Raw genomic sequence first — 25,319 nt, 5'->3', positions numbered from 1 at the left:
TATATTATAATACTTTTACAATATCAATTTCAAATGTGCTGCAAACATATTGCAATTCTTCTGGAAATAGATAAGCAGTTTTAACAGGACACAAAGATGACCAATAAGTTGATGATAATAATAACATACATGTATATAAGGTTCATTTATTTTCATTGTATTGTATACCATCAGTATTTTGTTGCAATACTAACAACACTATGAATCTATTTTAAAGTCCTATGACATTAGGATTGTCTCATGCTTACAAACGCATGGTCACGATAAGATACACACACAGCGCACACCCAGAGCTCAGCGCTGCTCAGTCTGTGTGAATGGCGGCGGGCGGCTCTGGCGCTAAGTAAAGAAAATCCAAGATGGTAGCGGGGATGAAAAAAAAGTGACGTATTTGGTGTTTAAAAGACATATTGTTGAGGAGTAAAAGCTTAGTTGAATTTCTTTTTAATGTACATGTCTAAGTTAATACAAAATCTTACCCGATGACAAGTCAGCAATGTTATTTTTTTAAATTTTAAAACACGTTTGACATCCCTATTATTGGTACACTGCGTGGAAATAAATATTTTGTAAGTTTTAACAGTTCAATGCATCAATCTGGTGCACTTGGAGAGAAAAATAAGCTAAAACTGTTAAGAATTTTGGGCTTTTGTAAAAAATTCTATCATAAACCCATGCAGTTGTATCACCTTCTAAGACGCCCGAGACTACACTTGAGCCATGAATCAAATTAAGTAAAAGCTGTCACATGTGTTGTACTGGTTTATTTAAAGGGTGTTCATTTCATTGCATCAATTAATGAGAAGAAAACAAAAATATATGTGGGGGCATACACATCAGTGGCAAAGTTTGCATGCTGCATTTGGACACTTAATTAGCTGTAATGCAGATTAATGGGAGGGTGGGATTTGTTATTTCGGTCTGTGATTGGCTAAACTAGAACGTACCATTGTGTAGATTTCCACAGATCTGCATGGCTTTACCAATGTGATCGGTGGAATTCTGCAGATCTGCACATATCTGCAGACATCTGCGCTACAAGAACATGACCAGTGGCTTCATCACAGATAACTTCTGCATGGAAATACTTTGACAAAGTAAATGAAAACACTGTTAAGTATATAATATGTGCAGCGCAATTAAACTACCACAAATCTACAGCCGGTATATTAACCCAGCTAAAAGCCAAACACCCTTTTGTGAAGCTAGTAATGACAGAAAAGGAAAGAGGAGCAACAAAAAATATATATATTATTAAGCTGCATACACAGTAAGCTATTGTGATGTATTTTGTATTCACTGGAACTCGAGCACACAGGTATGTTTCCGAACGCAGACCAGCAGTCTGTGTGTTGAGTGTGGTTTGGAAACATGTAAAAGTAAACTGTGAACTAGTATAAATTGTATAAATTAGAGACAGTTCTAATACATGTTTCCACAAGGACACTTAAGGTTAAGGCATTCTCACTGCAGCTACGTTGCATTGATAATCAAAGTGTTTATATAGTGATGTAAGAGTATTGTATTAGAACATAAGAAAGTTTACAAACGAGAGGAGGCCATTCAACCCATCGTGCTCATTTGGTGTCCATTAATACCCGAGTGATCAAAGGATCCTATCCAGTCTGACTTTAAATGTTCACAAATTTTCAGCTTCAACCACATCGCTGGGGAGTTTGTTGAAGCCCTTGAAGCCCAATTTCCATTTGTGTCCCCGGGTGCATGTGTCCCTGTTGATCTGGAAAAGCTCCTCTGGTTTGATGTGGTCGATGCCTTTCATGATTTTGAAGACTTGGATCATGTCCCCACGTAGTCTCCTCTGTTCCAGGATGTCCGAGTAGGACATTCCCTTCAAACCTGGAATAAGTCTGGTTGCTCTGCTCTGAACTGCCTGTAGAGCACCGATGGTGCCCAGAACTGTACACAGTATTCCAGATGAGGTCTAACTAACGCATTGTACAGTGTTAACATTACTTCCCTTGTTTTAAATTCTACACTTTCGACAATATACTCTAACATTCTGTTTGCCTTTTTTATTGCTTACCCACATTGTTTGGATGGGGAGAGTGAAGAGTCCACGTAAACTCCTAGGTCTTTCTCATGCATTACTTAATCTAGTTCTATTCCTCCCATACTGTAATTATAGTGGACATTTTTGTTACTTGCATGTAATACCTTGCACTTGTCCACATTGAATTTCATCTGCCAGGTGTCAGCCCACAATTGAATATTATCCAAGTCCCTTTGAATAGCCTGTGCTGCCGAGATTGTATCTGCTGAGCCACCTATTTTAGTATTATCTGCAAATTTGACAAGTTTGCTAACTATCCCAGAGTCCAGATCATTAATATAGATTAGAAAAAGCAAAGGCCCTAGTACTGATCACTGTGGAACTCCACTAACAACCTCACTCCAGTTAGAAGCAACTCCTCTAATCGACACCCTCTGTTTCCTATACATCAACCAGTTCATAATCCATCTACTTACATTACCCTGAATTAGGGCTGTGCGATATGACGATATATATATTGTGTGACGATATAAAAACATCTATCGTTTCATATTATGCTCTATCATTTATTTATTTGTGTCGCACATCCCACTCTTTAAAGCAATATTTTTCGTAATTTGGACGACGCATTGTGATCTTTCCGGTTCTTCCAGACGTGCCGGATGCAGGCAAGAAATGTGCATTCAGAAACACAAACAAACCTGGAGGTGAGGGAAGTTGACCCAGAATAACCAAAATAACCAAACCAGAATAACCAAAATAACCAAAAATAACCATGTTTGATTGGCTAGTGTTATTGTGTTGTTTATTTGGATTTAGTATGTATTGTTTATTTTATTTTCGTGTGCAAATATTTAATAAAATACAGTACATTATCCGACTTAAAATAATTGCAATGATTTGCAATCGGTAAAGTTTAAAACCAAAATCTTTCTGTATGAATGCACGTTTAACGCTCTAAGAAGTAAAGGTTCTAATAAGAACCTTTTAAGGTTCCCGGGGTTGATACTGTGGAGAAACCCTTAAAGGTTCTTATTAGAACCTTTTACCAAGGTTCCTTCCAAACAAGGATCCTTAAAGAACATTAAATGCATCTTGAATCAACCACGATTATGATGAAAAAGGGTTCTTAAATGCTTCCTTGTGTTTACGACGGACCTCACGGTTCTTAAACGAACCCTTTAATGAAAATAAACCCAAAGGCTCCATAGATTGCTATACGTGGCTGCGAAAAACAAAAAAGGATTATACCTCGCACTGAACTGGTCATTTTTACCACTTAACTTTCTTCCAAATTAAAACAGCAGTGCCCCTTCTTCCTGAAACGGAAACAAACTGTAGTTGATTTCTATAGTTAGCCTATGATTGAAATAGGATGTTTCTTGATACTGCATTCTACAGAAATGTAAAGGAAAAACTATCAAAGTATTTTTTGATTTACTATAGTTACAAGTTATGTCAATTGAACCAACAAAATAGGTCGTAAATGCTGCTGGCACTAGGCACTGGCAACTAGGCTTACAAACCATAGCCAACTAAAAACATGGTTCACTTATTTACTTTCGTTATTTTTTTAATCTATGTTTTATTTATTCTATTATCAAAGTAGGCTTATTTTGATTTCATGGTCTGACACTTATTCAATCCATTTCACACATAGTGCAGCCACCTGCACATGAATGCATATGAATGACAGCTCATTTGGGCAGTTTGTAGTGGTGGTGGGCTAATATAGCATAAATAAGATGTTACCCGCATTAAAGCGCTCAAATATTTTTTGCGGCTCCAGGAAAAGTATTTTATTTATTTTGTTGTCAAAAATGTCTCTTCCAGTAGTAAAGGTTGCCAACCCCGGGTCTAGCCTATAAAATTAATCTGATGATCTAACTGCATTTACAGGGGACCTTTTTCAGAACATCTATATTGAAGCACAAAACTCTCTTCTTTTGTTTTTGGACAATGTTGTACTAGATTGCTGGAATTGTTATTAAAACAAGATTTGATTGAAGGATTTCCTTGATGCTTAATTGTTTGACAGCCCTAATATATTATCCAAATATGATTTTCTGGTTAGGTTAAGGTTTTAAGATTTTGAATTTTCTACAGCAAATCAGACATGCAAATGCCTGACAATTTGTACATACTTAAACAATTCACTCAACATTCAAGAACTTAAGGGAAATTACATAAATGTAAATTCCTATTAAGGTCAAAAAACACAGGCTGTGAAATATTATATACTTTAAGATTTGTCATTCATCAAGCATAATCACATAACTTGACAACTTGGTAGTTGTAGAGGTACACAGATCTCTGCTTTTATATATAACTTTGTTTTTTAATCTGGCCACTAGAGTCACACCCACAAAAGGACTGACATTTGGCTGTAATAAAGTACAAGAACCTATAGAGAGACCTCTCTATATTCATCATATAGAATAAAGACAAGTTATATTACATAAGTTGTGTGCTAAAATAAATAATTGTAATGTTTTAAGCAACTGGAGAGACGCTTTTATTTGTTATCAACTGCACCATAATAACTTAATATGGAAAAATTGCACAGAAATAATAAATAGGATTCAATTAAGACCAATTGACAATTAAAAAAAAAAATCATTTTCACAAACCGTTAACAGTCACATACGACGATGTCCTGACGCTAAACCTGTAGGCCGGAAACTGCACTATTATACGGATGTACATTACAGGTTAGAACGAACTACATAACATTTTTTTTTTAGTAAACACAAAACACTAAAAAACAATCAGTAAAGATTTCCGAGTGTCATAGAAGATTTATTGTCTCTTGAGAAGCCTAATTCCCAAGGTGAAAAATTGAGTAAAAACGGTAATGTAGGGGCAGCCACACCTATGCAAAACACTGTTTATATCCCCATATATTTGCAGATTATGTCATAAATTTGTCAACATATACTATTAAAAACATGTTCTTAAACATACACATTTATTTCCGAATAAAATAACAATAACTAGATAATAAAAATGATCTATAGATTAATTTGTAATCATGTCAAGCCTAAAAAGGTAACAGATTCCTATCAAACTTTCTTACCTTGAACTAGAAGCGTCTTGAGTACATTTATGTTAAATACATCGGTAAACTAGATACCCAGCATTTGGGGCATTTTACGGGTTTAGAATCATCACTAACCCATTAACACAGATGAGTCACGAAATACAGCAATGGGAGCCAGTAAGGCTTGCTATCTGGGCTGCCATTTGCCAGGCATATATTCTCTAAATCCAAGCTCGGTTTTTACCAGGTGTGTTGTGGAAAGTTTTGCAACCATGCATTCTATTTGAAAGTGTGACAGATTTGTTTGTACCTGCATGACTACCTCGTTAGGTAGCTGGGCCGCTCGGAAGAGATCCAGAACTCTGCCGTTGGAAGCCACTTTCTTGGTGTTGTCTGTGTCGCAGTAGATGAATAAATCCGAGTAATATTTCTGCTCCACATCACTTAAGGTTAAACTTTCCATCGTATTATACAAAACAAAATATTACATTGACACCCACACTAAGTGGCCAGAAAAGATTAGGAAACTTTCAAAATAAATCCAAAAATGGGGTATGTTATTTTCCAAACATATATAAAGTGACTCCCCCAACTCCCGACGTCGAAAATAACACGCACCACGAGATCACGTAAAGTTCCGTTTTTCTTTTCCGTAGATGTGTAAAAGTTTGTTTTGATATTCAACTCGTTTTTAATCCTGTGATTGATAGTAGCAATAAAGTTTCAAGCTCTCCGGGCTCCTTCCTCTAACAGCAAGCGCCGCCATTCCTGCGTCCCGTGACGTCAAGGCACAGCAAGTGACGCGAGTGTGAGGAGGAGAAGGAAGGAGGACCCGGATGGAGTACATAAACAGTATAGGGAGAGGTGATCTGTATTGTTTCTTGCTAGCTGTTACTGTCTGACATACGAGGTGGATTTAGCACCTTAATACCAATAACAGAGGTAGTTGCTGCTTCTATGTTTTGCCTTCCAATAGGATTTGGTAATGAATTGTTGAATATTTTTACGTTAAAGTCTTTAAGATTACGCCTTGCTTTAAAATGAATAAAAGTTCAAACTATGCTGTTGAAATAATTACCCCAATCACTGGGGAAGAATGCAACACCTCCTATCTGATCTTGTATTGAGGGTGACTATGTTTACCTGAACTGCAGTTTTTATTTTGCCTTCCATTAGTTACTTTCAGACATTACACTACATTTGAAATATTATAAAAATAACATTTTCCCGAAGTTCACAGGGGAAGTGTTAAGACGAATTCAGCGAACACTCAGATTCGTTTCCGCAATGGATGTGTCCTACGGGAGCGTGATTCCTCTCAGAAGGCATGAATTGTATTGACGAACTATAGCGTATTTTGCAGTTTACAATAAACAAATTACGACCCTTTCGATTGTATGTAGTATTACTGCCACATTTCCATCGTATGTTTATTGCGTTATGTCCTGCAACAATGTAATACATCTGTCAATGAATCCAGTAAAACATTTTCTTAGTTAATTTGGTTACATGTAGCGAGGTACAAACTGCCATCTTAAATGTTTATTCACTCATTCATTTGGGGGGAGGTTGAGGAGTGTAGAAATATGGCAAGTGGGAATTACACCATTAAGGACACCAAATATTCCAAACAAACTGTACAAAACTTACCAAATAATGGTGGATGTCAAACTTTAGCATGAATGTGTTTGAATGTGTTGTGTCATAACCTCCCAAATAATGGGGAAATGTTATGGTTTTCTGTGTTTTACTCTTAATCTTAATTGTATTGTTAGGGTCAGAAAAATAAGTGACAACTTTGCCAGTTCACTGTATTCATCATAATCATTTAACTTAACCCTTGTATTACTCGCATAGTTAAATCTACTGGAAACAGTCAAGTAATGAAGAAAACTGTATAATTTTTATTTTGGCTTACCTGGCCTTCTCAAAGTACTATATATATACACTCACCTAAAGGATTATTAGGAACACCTGTTCAATTTCTCATTAATGCAATTATCTAACCAACCAATCACATGGCAGTTGCTTCAATGCATTTAGGGGTGTGGTCCTGGTCAAGACAATCTCCTGAACTCCAAACTGAATGTCTGAATGGGAAAGAAAGGTGATTTAAACAATTTTGAGCGTGGCATGGTTGTTGGTGCCAGACGGGCCGGTCTGAGTATTTCACAATCTGCTCAATTACTGGGATTTTCACGCACAACCATTTCTAGGGTTTACAAAGAATGGTGTGAAAAGGGAAAAACATCCAGTATGCGGCAGTCCTGTGGGCGAAAATGCCTTGTTGATGCTAGAGGTCAGAGGAGAATGGGCCGACTGATTCAAGCTGATAGAAGAGCAACTTTGACTGAAATAACCACTCGTTACAACCGAGGTATGCAGCAAAGCATTTGTGAAGCCACAACACGTACAACCTTGAGGTGGATGGACTACAACAGCAGAAGACCCCACCGGGTACCACTCATCTCCACTACAAATAGGAAAAAGGGGCTACAATTTGCACAAGCTCACCAAAATTGGACAGTTGAAGACTGGAAAAATGTTGCCTGGTCTGATGAGTCTCGATTTCTGTTGAGACATTCAGATGGTAGAGTCAGAATTTGGCGTAAACAGAATGAGAACATGGATCCATCATGCCTTGTTACCACTGTGCAGGCTGGTGGTGGTGGTGTAATGGTGTGGGGGATGTTTTCTTGGCACACTTTAGGCCCCTTAGTGCTAATTGGGCATCGTTTAAATGCCACGGCCTACCTGAGCATTGTTTCTGACCATGTCCATCCCTTTATGACCACCATGTACCCATCCTCTGATGGCTACTTCCAGCAGGATAATGCACCATGTCACAAAGGTCGAATCATTTCAAATTGGTTTCTTGAACATGACAATGAGTTCACTGTACTAAACTGGCCCCCACAGTCACCAGATCTCAACCCAATAGAGCATCTTTGGGATGTGGTGGAACGGGAGCTTCGTGCCCTGGATGTGCATCCCACAACTGCAAGATGCTATCCTATCAATATGGGCCAACATTTCTAAAGAATGCTTTCAGCACCTTGTTGAATCAATGCCACGTAGAATTAAGGCATTTCTGAAGGTGAAAGGGGGTCAAACACAGTATTAGTATGGTGTTCCTAATAATCCTTTAGGTGAGTGTATATATATATATATATATATATATATATATATATATACACACACACACACAGATGTGTGACACATTAAAGGAAAAAAAAACATGAAGTGTCTCAGTAAGGTGTTGGGCCACCACGAGCCACCAGAACAGCACAATGTGCCTTGGCATAGATTGTAGGAGTCTCTGGAACTGGAGGGATGGAACACCATTCTTTCAAAATTTATTCATTTATTTGGCGTTTTGATGATGGTGGTGGAGAGCATTGTCTAACATGTCGGTCCAAAATCTCCCATAGGTGTTCAATTGGGTTGAGATCTGGTGACTGCAAAGGCCATAGCATATTCATATCATTTTCATACTCATCAAACCGTTCAGTGACCTCTCGTGCCCTGTGGTTGGGGGCATTGTCACCCTGGAAGAGACTACTCCCATCAGGATAGAAATGTTTTTATATAGGATAAATGTGATCTCCCAGAATAACTTTGTAATGATTTGCAGTGACCGTTCTCTCTAAGGCAGACCTGGGCAAAATACAGCCTGCGGGTCGGATCCGGCCCATTCCTTACATCTCTCTGGCCCGATATGACCTCCAGACTAAATTCTCATTTTGAATAAAATACACTTGTGTAGCTGTGCAAACGTTCATAAAATAATTTAAAAGTCCTCTTAGTATTCATTAGTAGGTACTTTGAATGTGAACACACATAGTTCAGTGGATTTTTAATGTACTTAGTTGACACAGGCCTCTGATTGGCTGCTGTGATGCATTGCTATGGTTCAGCACATGTGCGGGAAGTGATTTTTTTCAAAGAAAATAGCATTTGAACATTTCACCAGTAAATTTACAACTGCAACATGAGTTTATCTAAAAAGATAAAAATAGATGCAGAACACAGAGTGTTTAAAAAGGAATGGACATCAAAATATTTTTTTACTGATGTCGCAGGAAAAGCTGTGTGTTTAGTTTGCAAAGAAATTGTAGCAGTATTCAAAGAGTACAACTTGAAACGTCACTTCAAAACATGCAGCCAAATATGACAACGTCTTCGGAAGAGAAAGCTAGACAATCGCAAGAAATGGTTGCACGAATGTGTCTCGTTAAGGTGTTTCCCACCGTGTTGCCACATGCACCTGCTGCGCTGACGCAGAGTGCATTCAGCATTCTCACCACAGCTGTGCCTTGCTCTATTTAATATCTTTATCTCTCCCAGGATGGGAAAGATCCCTGCAGTCAGTGTGAGAGCCTTGGAGTGCCCAAAGATAATTTGCAGTGTTTTTGTCATTTGTGTGCCTGTCTTTTGTTAGTTTATTTTGTTAGTTTGTTAGTTTTGTTCCCTTCTGTCCCTCAGGGATTTGAAGACTCCCCCGTGAGGAGGATATCGTTTGGTTAGATTTTTTTACCTGTCCCCGTTTGTGTTATTAAATAAACATGCCTGTCGGCTACCTGAACCCACTGCATCCACTCAATCTGTTACATATTGCACCCAAACAGGGATACTCCAAAGCTGTGAGACAGGTTCCCTGAGCAGCGGAAATGGACACCAACCTGGCTGCCCAGCTCTTGATGGCTGTTGTTGAGCTGCAGTCTCAGCAGCACCTCACTCTGGACTCGCTTGTTCGGTTGACACGCTCCTCCTTCCCTGACACCAGAGCAGCTGCAGATGGACCGGCTTGAAAATCCCCAAAATGGGGATGTAACTGGTCGGCACTGTCCCGGCATGGCTGTTGGTGAGAGCTGGGTTGCTTCTGTGTCTTGTTGAGGTATTTCGCACCAGGTTGCCAGATGCACCTGCCGCGCTAATGCAGAGTGCAATCAGCACTCTCACCAAAGCTGTGCCTTACCCTATTTAATATTTTTCTCTCTCCCAGGGTAGTCCATAGCCATGCCGCCCAAGCTGTGATTAGAGGTCTTCACGGGTCCAAAAATGTGTGCCCCAACCCGAAGAGATCCGGAAATGTGCTATCTGGAACCGACTCGAACCCGTCTGTTATTTGAAATCTGGACACGGACCCAGCCGGGACACACAGACCCAATTGAACCCGATTGGCACAGATCCCACAGCTAATCGCTATTAACAAGTTAATTTACAAGTTGTGAAAATAAAACTTTGTGTCTTACCTAATGTAATGTTAGTAGCCTTCTCTCCTGTACCTGACCGGGACGCATATAGTCCATGCTCCTTGCCAAGAAAGTTGGTCAAATAACATCCATGTTGTTCCTCTCTTGCTGATTGAAATAGCATGTATAATCCACTCGTTATTTCAGCTTCAAAAGTCCACTTGCTGTCACGGTGGAGGATGACAAAGCCCTCAGTGTTTTCAGAGCCCATTCTTGATCTTGTAGAAATATATTGCAGATGAGCAGAACTACAATCACACTTTGTCAATGCTTCGTTTTCTCTCTCCCTGGTGAGGTACGAATGCGGGAAGCTTGACAGAGTATTTCTAAAATTTATATTATCCAATACACACAGGTATTTAAAAAGCTGACGTCTTATACATGCTGAACAGAACCAAGCCTAATTAAATAATGCATGTAATATTACATAAGTAAATGTGCAGTAGCCACTTGGAGAATTACAGATCCCCAGATCAAAACACAACAGAAAGACATGTAAGATCGTATCCAAATCACTCAGCAGAGGCATTATTAAGGAATAACAAGCACCAATTTTATTCACAAATAGTAGATTAAACATTTAAAAGAATAAATGACAAAGGTCTGATTTTGCTTCTCAGTGACAGAGCTCCTCAATCCTCTGGATACATCTGGCTCAATTCTAGATAAACAGATAAACAAAAAATAAGGTTGTAGTGGTTTCAGTAAATCCCAGGAAACACTGATGAAAAAAGTAACAAGTTTATTACAGAAAACATAAATACAGGTTAACCTGGAGCTCTCCTCTCACATGAAGTGAGGAAAAGAACTAGAGATGTGAGCTGGAAGAAGCCCCTATGTATCTTTGACACACAATAGGTTACAGCAAATCCAGCTCAATCCATACTGATACAGTTGTTGATCAGGTAATCAAAAGACAATAGCTGTAGGCCTATATATTCAAGAAACAGTGAGCCTTAAGGCAGAGGCAGAGTGACTTGGAGACAATTGTTTTGCAGGTAGAAATTACTTGTATGAGCCGTATTCATTCTTATAACTGTACTTTTAATTGTCAGTATTGGGCACTTTTTAAATAGTTATATGAATGTTCCCTTCTGTCACAAGTTACATTTGTGGCTAATTCAGCGTCCTAGATCTCTTACAAATACAAACAAACAACTCATTTCTGTGGCATCTTCGCACACAACGTCTTAATGAAACCGACTCACTGAAGAAAAATTAAATGTGAAGAAAATGTGAACACTTCTGTTTTTCACTTCTGACAAATTAGTTACAAATTGAAATACATTTGCTACATAATTAATTACCCAACTGGCTATATATAGTAATTTACATTCCCTTTAAGCCATTCCACGATATAGAAAACTAAAAGGCTATCATTGATATTTTAAAAATGTTATTTTGAAAACAACCACAGTTAATGTGTCATACATACAACATGGTACTTCAGACAATTAAATATTGTACTTTTCAGTACATTTAAACAACAGTATATTAACTACTTTAATAATAGTCATGAAAGTGAACTTACTGTCCAGTGTGCTCTTCGGTTTGACGTCATCTGAGGAGATGCCTCTTGTCTGCATGGTCTTGAGGAAGAGTGCTCGAGCGCTTTCAAATAATGAAGCTGGAAACATGATTCACAGTATCAAACATATTTATAATGATTATTATTCATACGTATGATATTTTAAATGTATATAGGTTAATGTATTAAAACAAGTTGCACTGATATCGTATCTGTCGGCATTTAGGGGGACATGATCCATTTTGCTGTTGTGGCATACAAACTGCCCAATCTCACATTTCTTTAACAATAAACAATGAGGTAATCAATCACTATAATGTAGCATCTTCAGCCTTGAGAGAAGAACAGGAAACCCCAAACAAACACTAAGCAAACTGGTATCTGTGGGCAATTTATCTGTTTGGGTGTTCCTCTTATCATAATAAACAGAAGTCAAAGTGGAAAGGAGAATGGATATGCCCTAAACAACTGCCTGTTGCTAGCTTGACAAATCTACTTTGCTCAGTCTGCATATTATTATTTCTAATATAAAACATAATACAGTTTATATAAAACATTAATAATGGCTCTACAATTAGAAAATCCTTTTCCAATTATATTAGCACAGCTGAAAACTGTTGTGCTGATTAAAGAAGCAATAAAACTGGCCTTCTTTAGACTAGTTGAGTATCTGGAGCATCAGCAATTGTGGGTTCGATTACAGGCTCAGACTGGCCAATAAAAAGAAAAAATTAAGATGGGCAAAAGAACACAGACACTGGATAGAGGAAGATTAGGAAAAAGTGTTATGGACAGACGAATCTAAGATTGAGGTGTTCGGATAACAAACAAGAACAATCATGAGATGCAGACCAAATGAAAAGATGCTGGAGGAGTGCTTGACGCCATCTGTCAAGCATGGTGGAGACAATGTGATGGTCTGGGAGTGCTTTGGTGGTGGTAAAGTGGGAGATTTGTACAGGGTAAAAGGGATGTTGAAGAAGGAAGGCTATCACTCCATTTTGCAAACGCCATGCCATACCCTGTGGATAGCACATGATTGGAGCCAATGTCCTCCTACAACAGGACAATGACCCAAAGCAGAGCTCCAAAATATGCAAGAACTATTTAGGGAAGAAGCAGTCACTTGGTATTCTGTCTATAATGGAGTGGGCAGCACAGTCACAGGATCTCAACCCTATTGAGCTGTTGTGGGAGCAGATTGACCATATGGTGCGTAAGAAGTGCCCAACAAGCCAATCCAACTTGTGGGAAGTGCTTCAGGAAGCATAGGGTGAAATCTCTTCAGATACTCTCAACAAATTGACAACTAGAATGCCAAAGGTCTGCAAGGCTGTAATTGCTGCAAATGGAGGATTCATTGACGAAAGCAAAGTTTGAAGGACACAGTCTATGGTAAACCTTGCTAGCAAAATAGTGCAGAGGTCACAATGACAGTAAGGAGATGTATATGCACTGAGAACTATGAAGAAGGCCCAGAGTATTCAGGATGATGATTCGCATCCCTTATTCTCAGAGTTTGAGATGTTATTTTATTCCCACTGTAATTAGCTTTCTTAACTCAAGATGATCTTAAATAGTATTTTAGAATGTAATTTTATGTATAATGTACTTATTGATTGTATGTATAGATCTAAATGTGGATAGATTATAGTTTGTTGTGTTTTTCATCGAGTGAGACCAGACAAATTTCCACCTTGTGTAGACAGTAAAGTATTATTGTATTGTATTGTATTGTAAACAATGAAATGTCTAAGTAACCCCAAACATTTGAGTGGTAGTGTGTGTATATGTATATATACACTCACCTAAAGGATTATTAGGAACACCATACTAATACTGTGTTTACAGTGAACTCATTGTCATGTTCAAGAAACCAATTTGAAATGATTCGACCTTTGTGACATGGTGCATTATCCTACTGGAAGTAGCCATCAGAGGATGGGTACATGGTGGTCATAAAGGGATGGACATGGTCAGAAACAATGCTCAGGTAGGCCGTGGCATTTAAACGATGCCCAATTGGCACTAAGGGGCCTAAAGTGTGCCAAGAAAACATCCCCCACACCATTACACCACCACCACCAGCCTGCACAGTGGTAACAAGGCATGATGGATCCATGTTCTCATTCTGTTTACGCCAAATTCTGACTCTACCATCTGAAAATCTCAACAGAAATCGAGACTCATCAGACCAGGCAACATTTTTCCAGTCTTCAACTGTCCAATTTTGGTGAGCTTGTGCAAATTGTAGCCTCTTTTTCCTATTTGTAGTGGAGATGAGTGGTACCCGGTGGGGTCTTCTGCTGTTATAGCCCATCTGCCTCAAGGTTGTACGTGTTGTGGCTTCACAAATGCTTTGCTGCATACCTCGGTTGTAACGAGTGGTTATTTCAGTCAAAGTTGCTCTTCTATCAGCTTGAATCAGTCGGCCCATTCTCCTCTGACCTCTAGCATCAACAAGGCATTTTTGCCCACAGGACTGCCGCTTACTGGATGTTTTTCCCTTTTCACACCATTCTTTGTAAACCCTAGAAATGGTTGTGCGTGAAAATCCCAGTAACTGAGCAGACTGTGAAATACTCAGACCGGCCCGTCTGGCACCAACAACCATGCTACGCTCAAAATTGCTTAAATCACCTTTCTTTCCCATTCAGACATCCAGTTTGGAGTTCAGGAGATTGTCTTGACCAGGACCACACCCCTAAATGCATTGAAGCAACTGCCATGTGATTGGTCGGTTAGATAATTGCATTAATGAGAAATTGAACAGGTGTTCCTAATAATCCTTTAGGTGAGTGTATATTGGTGGATTTTGCATGCTGTAAGCCCTGAAATGCAAGAAAATGTGATTTGACCTTGAAGGAGAGGTCAGAGGTCAAGTTCAAGGTCATGCATGGATACAGCCCATATGCTTTCCTATACATGTTCTGTAGTGACTATCATCGTATCTGCCACCCGTAAGGAGTTATAAACCTGAAAAATCTATTAGTTTTGTGGCGATATCCCATAATTCATAGCTCCGATCTGAAAACTGTTAGCAGTTTTGGAAACCTCCTACACAGTTTCCTATCTATGCTCCATAGTAACATTTCTCAGAACAGCTTCCTTCAAGGAGTAATGAGATTTTCAATATCTGAGAGCACCTTGCATCAGATTACATGATCAGTATCTGGCTCCAGAAAGGTCAAACGATCACAAATGAAACCTTCTTGGATGAGTTCATCCAGGAAGGCAATCATTCTGCAAACCTGACACTGTAGTGGCCACATGCTTCTAAATGTTAGTTTTTTGTTTTTTTAAATGGTCCCTTGGTTCCGGTTGCCATTTAACTGCTTAACTTTTCTGACCGAGAAACAGCGCAGCTCTTTCTCAACAGCTGCTTTAAGTAGCTTTTGTCTACCTACCCCCAATTCACACCTACCTGGCCAAACCTGGCTCCTCCTGCAACAGAATTCCTGCTAGACCTACACAAAATCTCCCTTCTACAACCTGTTTACTTTCACCAACTCAGAAGCTGAGCTGAATTGACTTCAATTTAGGCAAACTACAGACAATGCTAACTTCAATTTAGGCAAACTGAAAACAAAATGAGCAATGCTAAGAGTGGTCTGAAACTAGTGAAACAACAAGATGGCTGCCTCTCACCTGTACTTTCCTGTGTCTCTCTGTAGCAACTTCTGTACTTCTGTAAATACTTCTGTATCTTAACAGTCCATTTACTTCCATGTGTGTAGTCTTCGCCTCTAGCAAATCAACGGCTTCTTGGTCCTGTCTCGAACGCGTAACTAATCTTTCACTTCTGAAGGGTAGGGTGAGGAAGCTGTGAGGCTGGGGAAATGCGGAATGTCACTGCTGAAAAGCGGAGGGTCTGGATGTCTTGCCTTATTGTTCTCAAGGCTAGATCCTCTGGAGTCCCTCGTAATCCAAGCTTCCTCGCTGCCTCTGGGAGAAGCATTGTACATTCTGACCCATCATCCAGTATAGCATACGTATCAAGAGTACAGTTTCCGTGGTGGAGGTGCACTCTGATGATCTTTAGCAGGACTCGGTTGCAGTCTGCCGGCCTATCCAAGTAAAGCACCTCAGTAGCTGTGCTGACCAGACAATTCTCTTCCTTGGGCACCTCCTTCAGTGCTCTAGTGTTAACCTCATGAAGGACCTGTAGATGCTTCCCTTGACAGAGGGCACAGCGCTTCTTCAGTGTACATTGGGCCGCCTGATGGGACCTCCCTTGTTTAACTTAATCCATTCAGTTATTTTGTCCTTAGACAACTGCTGAAAGGCTGTACAGTGGCTGAGGTAGTGGTCTGGGTTGTCACAGTAGGGGCAATATGGCTTAGTGTAGAACAAGTCTCGGAAATAACTGGAAAAGTCATTGAGATAAAGCAACCACGTCAGGAAATTCCTTCAGTGAGAATTTAATGTTTACAAACATGAGTGCAGCTTTATAGGAAAATGATGTAAAATCTTGTGGCCGTTCATCCAATCAAAGGCTTCAAAAGATGCAAGCTCTAGAAAGTTTGTAGGCTGCCCTTCCCAAGGGAGGAGGTCATCATGGAGGCAGATGTCTGGTCCTGTTACAGCATACAAACGATACGATCTTGTGGTTTTCTTAACAACAAGGTAACATCTTTAGCTTTGAGAGGAGAAACAGGAAATCCACACAAGCGGACAAGCCCATGGGCAGATACATTCGGACAAACCCATTTCTCTTATCATACAAAAACAGAAGTGGTGAGAGAATTTAAGAAAGGGTGTATCGTTAACTGCTTTGTTTGGCCTCCCACTAATAAATCCAATTTGCCAAGTCTGCACAAATTTCATTATTTCTAATATCAATATAAAATATTATATAGTTAATATAAAACACTTTCTTCATTATTCCAATACAGAGTCTTCACTTAGCTTTACCTTTCTTCTTGCCAGCAGCCAGGGTAGTTTCAGAGGCAGCGGCCTCACTCTCAGGGTGGCCTTTGACTCCATGCAGAATTGTGGCAGTACGTTTCCCTTGAAGCCCTTCTGGCTTCAGTACAGACCTGTCCTTGTTCCCCTTGCTTAATGACTGGCCGTCGAAGTCTTGACACCAGGACTCGTACTGAAGCCACTCTGAGAAGTCCAGTAGGGTGTACACAGTGCCAGGCTGGTGGAACATGTGACGTCTTAAGTCTGACCTCATCTCTGGTGGTAGCTTGCTTAGCATACGTGCAACATGTGACCCACACCTCAGCTCCACATCACCCTCGGGTCCCAGGGTCCTAAGCCTGCCAACCAAGGATTGGACCTGCAGGGCAAACTTCTCAAAGGCTGCAGTATCTCCACGGTGTATATCAGCTGAGTCCATAACACTAGCGATCTTCTTCAAGGCAATCTGTTGTGGCTGCCCAAACTTCTCGTTGCCATAGTGTCTGTGTATGGAGTGGGAGAGTGGAGGTAAGAATCTGCTACTAGGCAAGCCTCTTCTAACTTTAGATGGTCCACCAGGATCTGGTACTTGAATAGCTCGGCCCCGTCCACTGGCAGGAGATTCTTCAATGTGATCTTCAGACGAGCAAACTCACTTGGGTCTTGGTGGCTGAAGTTCAGGATTGTCGGGTGGGGCCCTCTGTAGGTGTGCTCTACTACTGCGGCAATGGTGTGTCCAACACATGGCTGCACAGGGGGTTAGTGATAATTTGGCCCATGTATCCATGGGGAGGCGTGTCATGGGGCAGCAGGTGAGTGCCTTATTCTTCGGGGCTCATCGGCTGCTGGGTAGGGGGTAGCTCTCTGTAGCCTAGCCTGCTTGGTTTGAAAGCCTGGGATGCATGGTGAAACTGTAGCACTAACCTGGTGGGGGCTCTGTCGATACTCTCCCTTGCTGTAGTGGCTTGACTCTCTCATGTGCATCAGTGGTGGAGAAGATCTTGGTGGGGGCCGAGAACCCTTGCAGCTTGTGGTGATCTACTTGGCTGAATGGCAGTGGCCAGGGCTTGGCCCCTCAAAACTTGGAGCTCACTCATCATTTTATCCAGGCTCTCGACTAGCTGCTCCATTTCTCCGTCTGATTTCCATAATTCCTCCGGAGGAGGCCATGGCCACTCCTCGTCATCCGCTTCCTCTTCCTCTTCAATAGGTAGAGGCATATCGCAGTTAGGTGGCGGTATAGGCACTTGCCATGGTGGGATGAGATGAGGCTTTACAGAGGATGAAATAGCAGTGGTGGATTGCTGGAGGCTGGAAACACTCACCATTAATCTCCTCATATCGCCTTCCATGTCTGCTTGGTATATGGGTGGCTGCTCCCAGTAATTGCTGCCATGGGATGGGGAGGCTCCTTTGCTATACTCTCTATAATTTCCATCTATCTGGCTGTGGGCTAGCTGGGTTTCTGACCTGTATCTGCTCTGATGATGGCTCTGATTTCCGTTATTCCATATATCAGGCGTAGCATCCCACTGAACCTGTTGAGTAGATGGAGAGGCGCATGAATAGGTGGGGGGTGTCATCTTGCCAATCCCTCCATGATATGCGCTTCCTCCACTTCTCGCCCATGATACTGTACTGTGCTAACTGGGTGCAAGGCGCGCTCTTTGTAGCCCAAGTAGTCCACTTCATAGTCCTCTAGGCGTCGTGGTGGACGAATCTCGCGCCTCAGGCGGCCTGTCTTCTTCCAATCGTCACCGGTACATTGATACATCTTGTATCCAAGAGTAAACACTATCTCCAACTCGAAGGACCACAATGTTGGGTAGAGCTAAGGGGACTGTAAACCTTAGAGGTGGTGCTGGAGTGTGTTCGCTCCTGGGTGTCGGTTAGAACACAGATGACTCAGCCGACGACGTAATGTTGACTTGGGAGTTTAATGGAGAAAGGCGATTTAGAACAGAACAGGTCCCAGCACAGCACATGGGCAAAAGCACTTAATCATCTTTGACTATGCTGTGAATAGCCAGCTGAAGTGATGGATAATTGTGTATGTGTCATGCCGCACTGGGAAGAAGTTGCACTGCAATTGCGTCACTGAAAGGCAGAGCTACAGCTCTTAAGCAGAATGACGCAAACTATAGCAAATCTGTAGCCTTTTGTACACTACAATTGTATTTTTCACTTAATTCTGGCATACAAGTGTAGATTTCATTATTGTGTCATTCAAGATGCAGAATTCAATTCCCAAGTTTGGCCACATGATGGAGGTAGAGGTCTTCATAAGGAATGTCATGATGTGGCTGACATGAAGCTGTCATTTTGGTTGGTGTACAGCAGCCAGGTTTTGTGCCCTATCAACTTGGCTTCATCAACTTTGAAAGATCTTTCTATTAGTTTAATCACTGACAATTTAAGTACATTAGGCTATAGTTCTGAAGATATTTACTGTCATAAGTGACATATTGTAACACAATTTGGTGAGTTTTTTCATTTTGCTTATAGGTTTTCTGGGGTCAATTTCATGCTTTAATAAATACACATATTTTGCATTCGTGCACAGTAATTTTTTGTGGCTGCCATGTTTTTGAATGCAGTCACTTGCCTCTTGCAGACGTGATAGATAGCAGTGTCTATGTAAGACATGCAAAGTTTCAGGGCACTGGGCTTTATCGTTCCAGAGTAGTAGCTGTTTTCATATTTGCACATATTTGCACGTGGATTCATGTTACATCCAACATTACGGCTTAACCGTGTACCCCTCAAACTTAATTTTCTAGTTGTATGTTCAAGGTATAGACTTAAACATATGTGGAGAATTTCATGTGTGTACTACATTCCAGTGTGCAGGAAATCGCTTGTCTGACGCGGCATATACTTTTTTTTTTCATTGGCCCACAGCACCCATGTTTTTCACTGGGGCAACTCGCCTTTAACAACCTTGGTAGTCCAGAGGTACTAGTGTCATGCATACCAATTTGTAGAGGTCTACACAAGGAATGTCATGATATGGCTGACATGTAAAGCTGTCATTTTCATTGGTGTACAGCAGCCATGTTTTGTGTCCTATCAACTTGGCTTCATCAATTGCATTGCATTGTGTATAACGAACAACCATACCCTGACATTAAACTGAAGGTCGAAGGACATAATGTCAAAGTTAAGTGCTTGCACAGGAATAGAGTCAACAAGTTCTACTGGCCAAGCCCAATAGATTATATCAACTGGTATGGGGATGACCAGATTGTTTGTCAGAGCCGCTGCCAGTGAACATAAAATCATTTCAGATTGACCACATTATCTGGAAGTACTTGGAAGAGCACCTGATGCCCCATTTCCACTAGCCACCTTTAGCTGCACCTCAGCATGGCCGTGCTGGGCCACCTCTGCACCTCTGCCTCTGCCCAAAATAGTTTCTATGGAGCGCCGTTTGTGCCAAAAGTGTTCGTTGGTCAATTTGGTAGTTCATCGGGAAATTCATTCAAATATTCATCAATTTGGCCATACAGTAGTACATTCATCCAGGACACTTTATCAACTTTGTAATTAATTAATGTTGGCTATTCATTAAAATAAATAGACAAACATGCAAACTTCCAGACGGCACGATGAACTTCCAGACAAACTTCCAGACAAACCGAGGAACTTCCAAATGAACAGACCAACTGTCAATCATGCACTGTGCCAAACTTACCTCAGTCCTTCTAGCCAATCGGATCAGACACGCCTATTTTAACCAATACAAATCCAGGGTCACATAAAACTTGCAGTATTTACTCCGTGAAATAGAAGTCCGTTGATGCATGGCCTTCTATTTCACGGAGTAAAGACTGCAAGTGCGATTTTACAGTCTGGCGGTTTTCTGATGGACGATTTGGATTCATAGTGCAGATTTTCTAATCAAGTAAAAAAAAAAAAAAAAAACGATGTGAGAGATAGAAACGCCCTTTCTAGTAAACTACAATATTATTGGGTGAAGCAATTTTATGTGAGTTGGTCTGTTCATCTGGAAGTTCCTCGGTTTGTCTGAACTGGTCCGGGGCATGTACTGTGACGTCCCTTACGCAGGCTGACGCAACGTGTCTGCATTCTGAAATTGTAACTACAGTAATGGCGGCCGCTCTTGATGCAATATATGCCGTAGAAACTTTTCCAAAGAAGGAATATGTGTGTTTACCTTGTGAAAGCGATTCATCTGGAGCAGTTATTAATGTGCGGTGGAAAAGTGCCACACTGGATTAATTGCTTGGAGCAGAAAGACATTTAAGAGTGTTTGAAAAGATCGCGAAAATCCTACTTGAGAAACGACTGCATCGGACTGCAATACAATGTGCCGTGACGAAATACATTCTTTTTTTGTTATAAATACACGCAATCATGAAATATTGGTCCTGGATTTAAATTAAATGTCCCGATGTCCCAATGTCTTGTAAATTCTCTCAAAATAATTGAAATGCACGGTTTTTAGCTTCCATCTGTTTACACTATCTTAAAACTATTACAATGTTTAAAACAGATGTTCATTTTTATGTGATCAATCGCATGAAGAATCGTATATTTTAATTATATTTATCCAAGTATAGACGCTTTACCGACTGCAGAAATACAAACCTTACAAAACTTAGTAATTAATACAACTGATCCATTCATTACGGTGTCAAAGGTATTTTTAAAGGAATCCCATTCAAAATAAAAGCCGATGCCACACGCACAGTTATTGATGCGTGAGTCTTTTATTTTGCGACATTGATAAAGCTGGAGGTATTCAGAGAAAACATGCTAAAACTGAATTTGATGAAAAACTGTTATAGTAAGTTATGGATCCCAGAGTGTTGTAGCCATATTTATATACACATGTATTTATTTTGATTAAGATTAAATGGCTGTGACAGTCATATTGCATGATGTAGAAATATACAGCGCACTGTATTCAATAATGCAACACAGTTCATTTTCCCACAGATAAATAATAAGGGAGAATATCTAGGATACTTAAATTAAGCTATATTGTCAATGTTAATTGGATCATGATACAGGGAGAAGTAAGAACATAAGAAAGTTTACAAACAAGAGGAGGCCATTCGACCCATCATGTTCGTTTGGTGTCCATTAATAACTGAGTGATCCAAAGATCCTATCCAGTCTGACTTTAAATGTTCCCACATTTTCAGCTTCAACCATATCGCTGGGGAGTTTGTTCCAGATTGTGACTACTCTTTGTGTGAAGAAGTGTCTCCTGTTTTCCGTTTAGAATGCCTTGAAGCCCAATTTCCATTTGTGTCCCCGGGTGCGTGTGTCCTTGCTGATCTGGAAAAGCTCCTCTGGTTTGATATGGTCAATGCCTTTCATGATTTTGAAGACTTGGATCAAGTCCCCATGTAGTCTCCTCTGTTCTAGGGTGAAAAGGTTCAGTTCCCTCAGTCTCTCCGAGTAGGACATTCCCTTCAGACCTGGAATAAGTCTGGTTGCTCTCCTCTGAACTGCCTCTAGAGCAGCGATATCTTTGTTGAAGTGTGGAGTCCAGAACTGTACACAGTATTCCAGATGAGCTCTAACTAGTGCAGTGTACAGTCTTAATATTACTTCCCTTGTTTTAAATTCTACACTTTGACAATATACCCTAACAGTCTGTTTGCCTTTTTTATTGCTTCCCCACAGTGTTTGGATGGAGAAAGTGAGGAGAGCACATAGACTCCTAGGACTTTCTCATGCATTACTTCATCTAGTTCTATTCCTCCCATAGTGGACATTTTTTTTACCTGCATGTATTACCTTGCACTTGTCCACATTGAATTTCATCTGCCAGGTGTCGGCCCACAGCTGAATATTATCCAAGTCCCTTTGTGTTAAGGTACAAAGCTTCAGTTGAAGCAACCCTTCGGATCCCAGTGAATCAGTGAGAGCTTCCAGTAACAGTGTAGACTCTCAGCAGGAGACAGGCCCGGGAAGTAAAGTCACTGACACAATGTCTGTTAGTTTATCTTCGTTTATTGAAAGTTTCACACAGCCTTTTATACATCTACAAGCAATATTTCAAAGGAGGTTTGGGGCCGTCCTGAACCTGGATGATATTTTCTTGGCATATGTCCAATGGGAAGTTCCGAGACACGGGAAGCAATAATTCATGAGGTATTCTTTATAATTGGGGAAACAATATTTCATCCAGATATGGAAGCCCTGGTACCAAGGACACAGCACACACTATACGGATAAGAACATGTTATATAGTTTTGGTTCGTTAACTACAGAATGTCCACGGCAGTAGAAATAATCTGTATCTGCCACACAGATAAGTCTGAGCAGAGAAATCCTAATAAGAACAAGGAAACCCTTATAAGAGCAAGTTTTAACTAGTATCTTACTGGAAAGCAATTTTACCCCAACACTTTGAATAGCCTGTGCTGCCGAGATTGTATCTGCTGACCCATCTATTTTAGTATCATCTGCAAATTTGACACATTTGACACATTAATATAGATTAGAAAAAGCAAAGGCCCTAGTTCTGATCTCTGAGGAACTCCACTAACAACCTCACTACAGTTAGAAGCAACTCCTCTAATCGACACCCTCTGTTTCCTATACATCAATAATCATAATCCATCTACTTACATTACCCTGAATGCCTACAGCTTCCAATTTGAGGATCAGTCTTTGGTGTGGAACCTTATCAATAGCTTTTTGAAAATCTAAGTATATCATATCATATGCTTTCACATGATCTTCAGCTGCAGTTGCATGTTCAAAAAACTCCAATAAATTAGTAAGACATGATCTGCCTCGTCTAAACCCATGTTGACTATCTCCAAGAATATGGTTTTCTTTAAGATGATCCTCTATTTTCCGTCTAATCCTTTTCTCCAATATTTTATAGGTGATGCAAGTGAGACTGATTGGTTTGTAATTTCCTGGCACAGTTTTGACCCCTTTCTTGTGGATTGGTATGACATTTGCTGTCTTCCAGTCAGTTTGTATATCCCCTGTTCTAAGTGTCTTTTGGAATATTTGAGTTAGCGGCCTAAAAATAATTTCCCTCATTTCTTTAAGTACTGTTAGAAATATACCATCTGGCCCAGGTGATTTGTTTGTTTTTAATTCTGCTAATCCCTTTAGTACCTCCTCCTCATTTATCCTGATCTCTCTTAGGATTTGACAGGACTGATTGTTAACCTGTGGCATGTTTTCCATTTTTCTTTTGTAAAAACCTCTGTGAAATACTAATTTAGAACATTTGCCACATCTTGTTAGTTTTCCAAGATACTTCAATTTTTGCCCTTTATCTGTTTCACTTCCTCCTTTATTGACTTCTTGCTGTTGTAGTATTGAAGAAAGCTCTTTGCATTAGTTTTAGCTCCAAGAGCTATGTTTCTTTCTATTTCCCTATTTGCTTTCCTGATCCCTTTCTTAAAATCTCTCTGCAGCTCAATATATTCTTTGTATTTTGTTTAGTCTCCATCCCTTTGTATGCGCTATAGAACATTTTCTTTCTCTTTTGCATACTTCCATTAAACCATTTTGGCCATGTGAAGGACAGTTAGTACAGGAAATATTCCATGAATGTTTTACTGCATACAAAATATTTGTATCAGTGCTGTTGGAAAAACAGTTTAGTTTGCATTCAATGTTAATGTTTGTAATGTTTTAGTGGACATGTTTGTATGACAATGTTTGGTTATGAAAGACACATTTTAGTCAACAGGCTTCATCTTTTGGTGTTAACCTTTGACCAATAACCTTAAATGTATTACTCATATTAAATCAACATATCTTATGAAATCTTATACTATTTGTAATGGAAAACATTACAATAAAATTATAACATTTGGTTGAAATAATCTTATGTGATGTCATTGGTTCCAAATTGCTTTGAGTGTTACTGCATGGCATATTGGTGTTCTGACATCAGAGCTGGCATCAAATATGTTTTGTGTATCTACCTGTTTCTTCATTCATTGATAAGCATTCTAAGGATAAGATAATTCAATTTTGATTAATCAACCTCAATTATTTTGAATGGTACAACAAAAAACAGAATGTTAGAAATAGAAAAATGTCACACAATAGAACTTTACATATACCTGTTTAAAATATATTATTATGAATATATATATATATATATATATATATATATATATATATATATATATATAACAAAAATCTTAATATTATAATTGATCTGTTCTGTACAAATTAAACGGTCAAAATACATTCCGGAAAGCCTGAATTGTCATCTGAATAAAGTGATAAAAGGACAGCACAAGCATTTTTTGTTTTTGTTTTCATGAAATGTAGCAATATGTCTTTTTTTAAGTTGGCAGTTCAAAAAACAATTTTCGTATGACTAAATACATGTTTCATTTGATGTTAAAGTAACTATCGTCTAGCATATTTCATTTACAAAAACCTTTAAAAACCATTATTCACCTTATATTTTCACGTTTCAAAGAAAGAAACTGAGCTCAAACATTTAAATTATGTATTCTGCAATAAACAAAAACCGTTGAGCGACCTTTTAATATGATTACAGCAAATATTAGTTTGATAGGATTTGTCAGTATAGAGTAAGAAATTGAAACTCTAAAC

At 39.6% G+C, this 25,319-nt stretch overlaps 1 protein-coding gene across 3 annotated transcripts in view; it reads right to left on the bottom strand.

The window, feature by feature from the left end:
• The window catches only part of reps1 (RALBP1 associated Eps domain containing 1), a 181,560-nt gene extending 175,719 nt beyond the window's left edge, over positions 1-5,841 (bottom strand). For all 3 annotated transcript variants that reach the window (XM_066700473.1, XM_066700647.1, XM_066700558.1), the window contains exon 1: positions 5,362-5,841. In XM_066700473.1, coding sequence (XP_066556570.1) covers positions 5,362-5,514 — 153 coding nt within the window. In that variant the 5' untranslated portion in view covers positions 5,515-5,841. The remainder of the gene's footprint in view (positions 1-5,361) is intronic.
• Positions 5,842-25,319: the final 19,478 nt, after the last annotated feature.

Source organism: Amia ocellicauda, chromosome 1, assembly GCF_036373705.1.
Source record: "Amia ocellicauda isolate fAmiCal2 chromosome 1, fAmiCal2.hap1, whole genome shotgun sequence".
In the NCBI taxonomy this organism is placed as follows: Eukaryota; Metazoa; Chordata; class Actinopteri; order Amiiformes; family Amiidae; genus Amia; species Amia ocellicauda.
The sequence above is the reverse complement of the archived record's forward strand: the minus strand, read 5'-3'. Positions and strand labels throughout refer to the sequence as shown.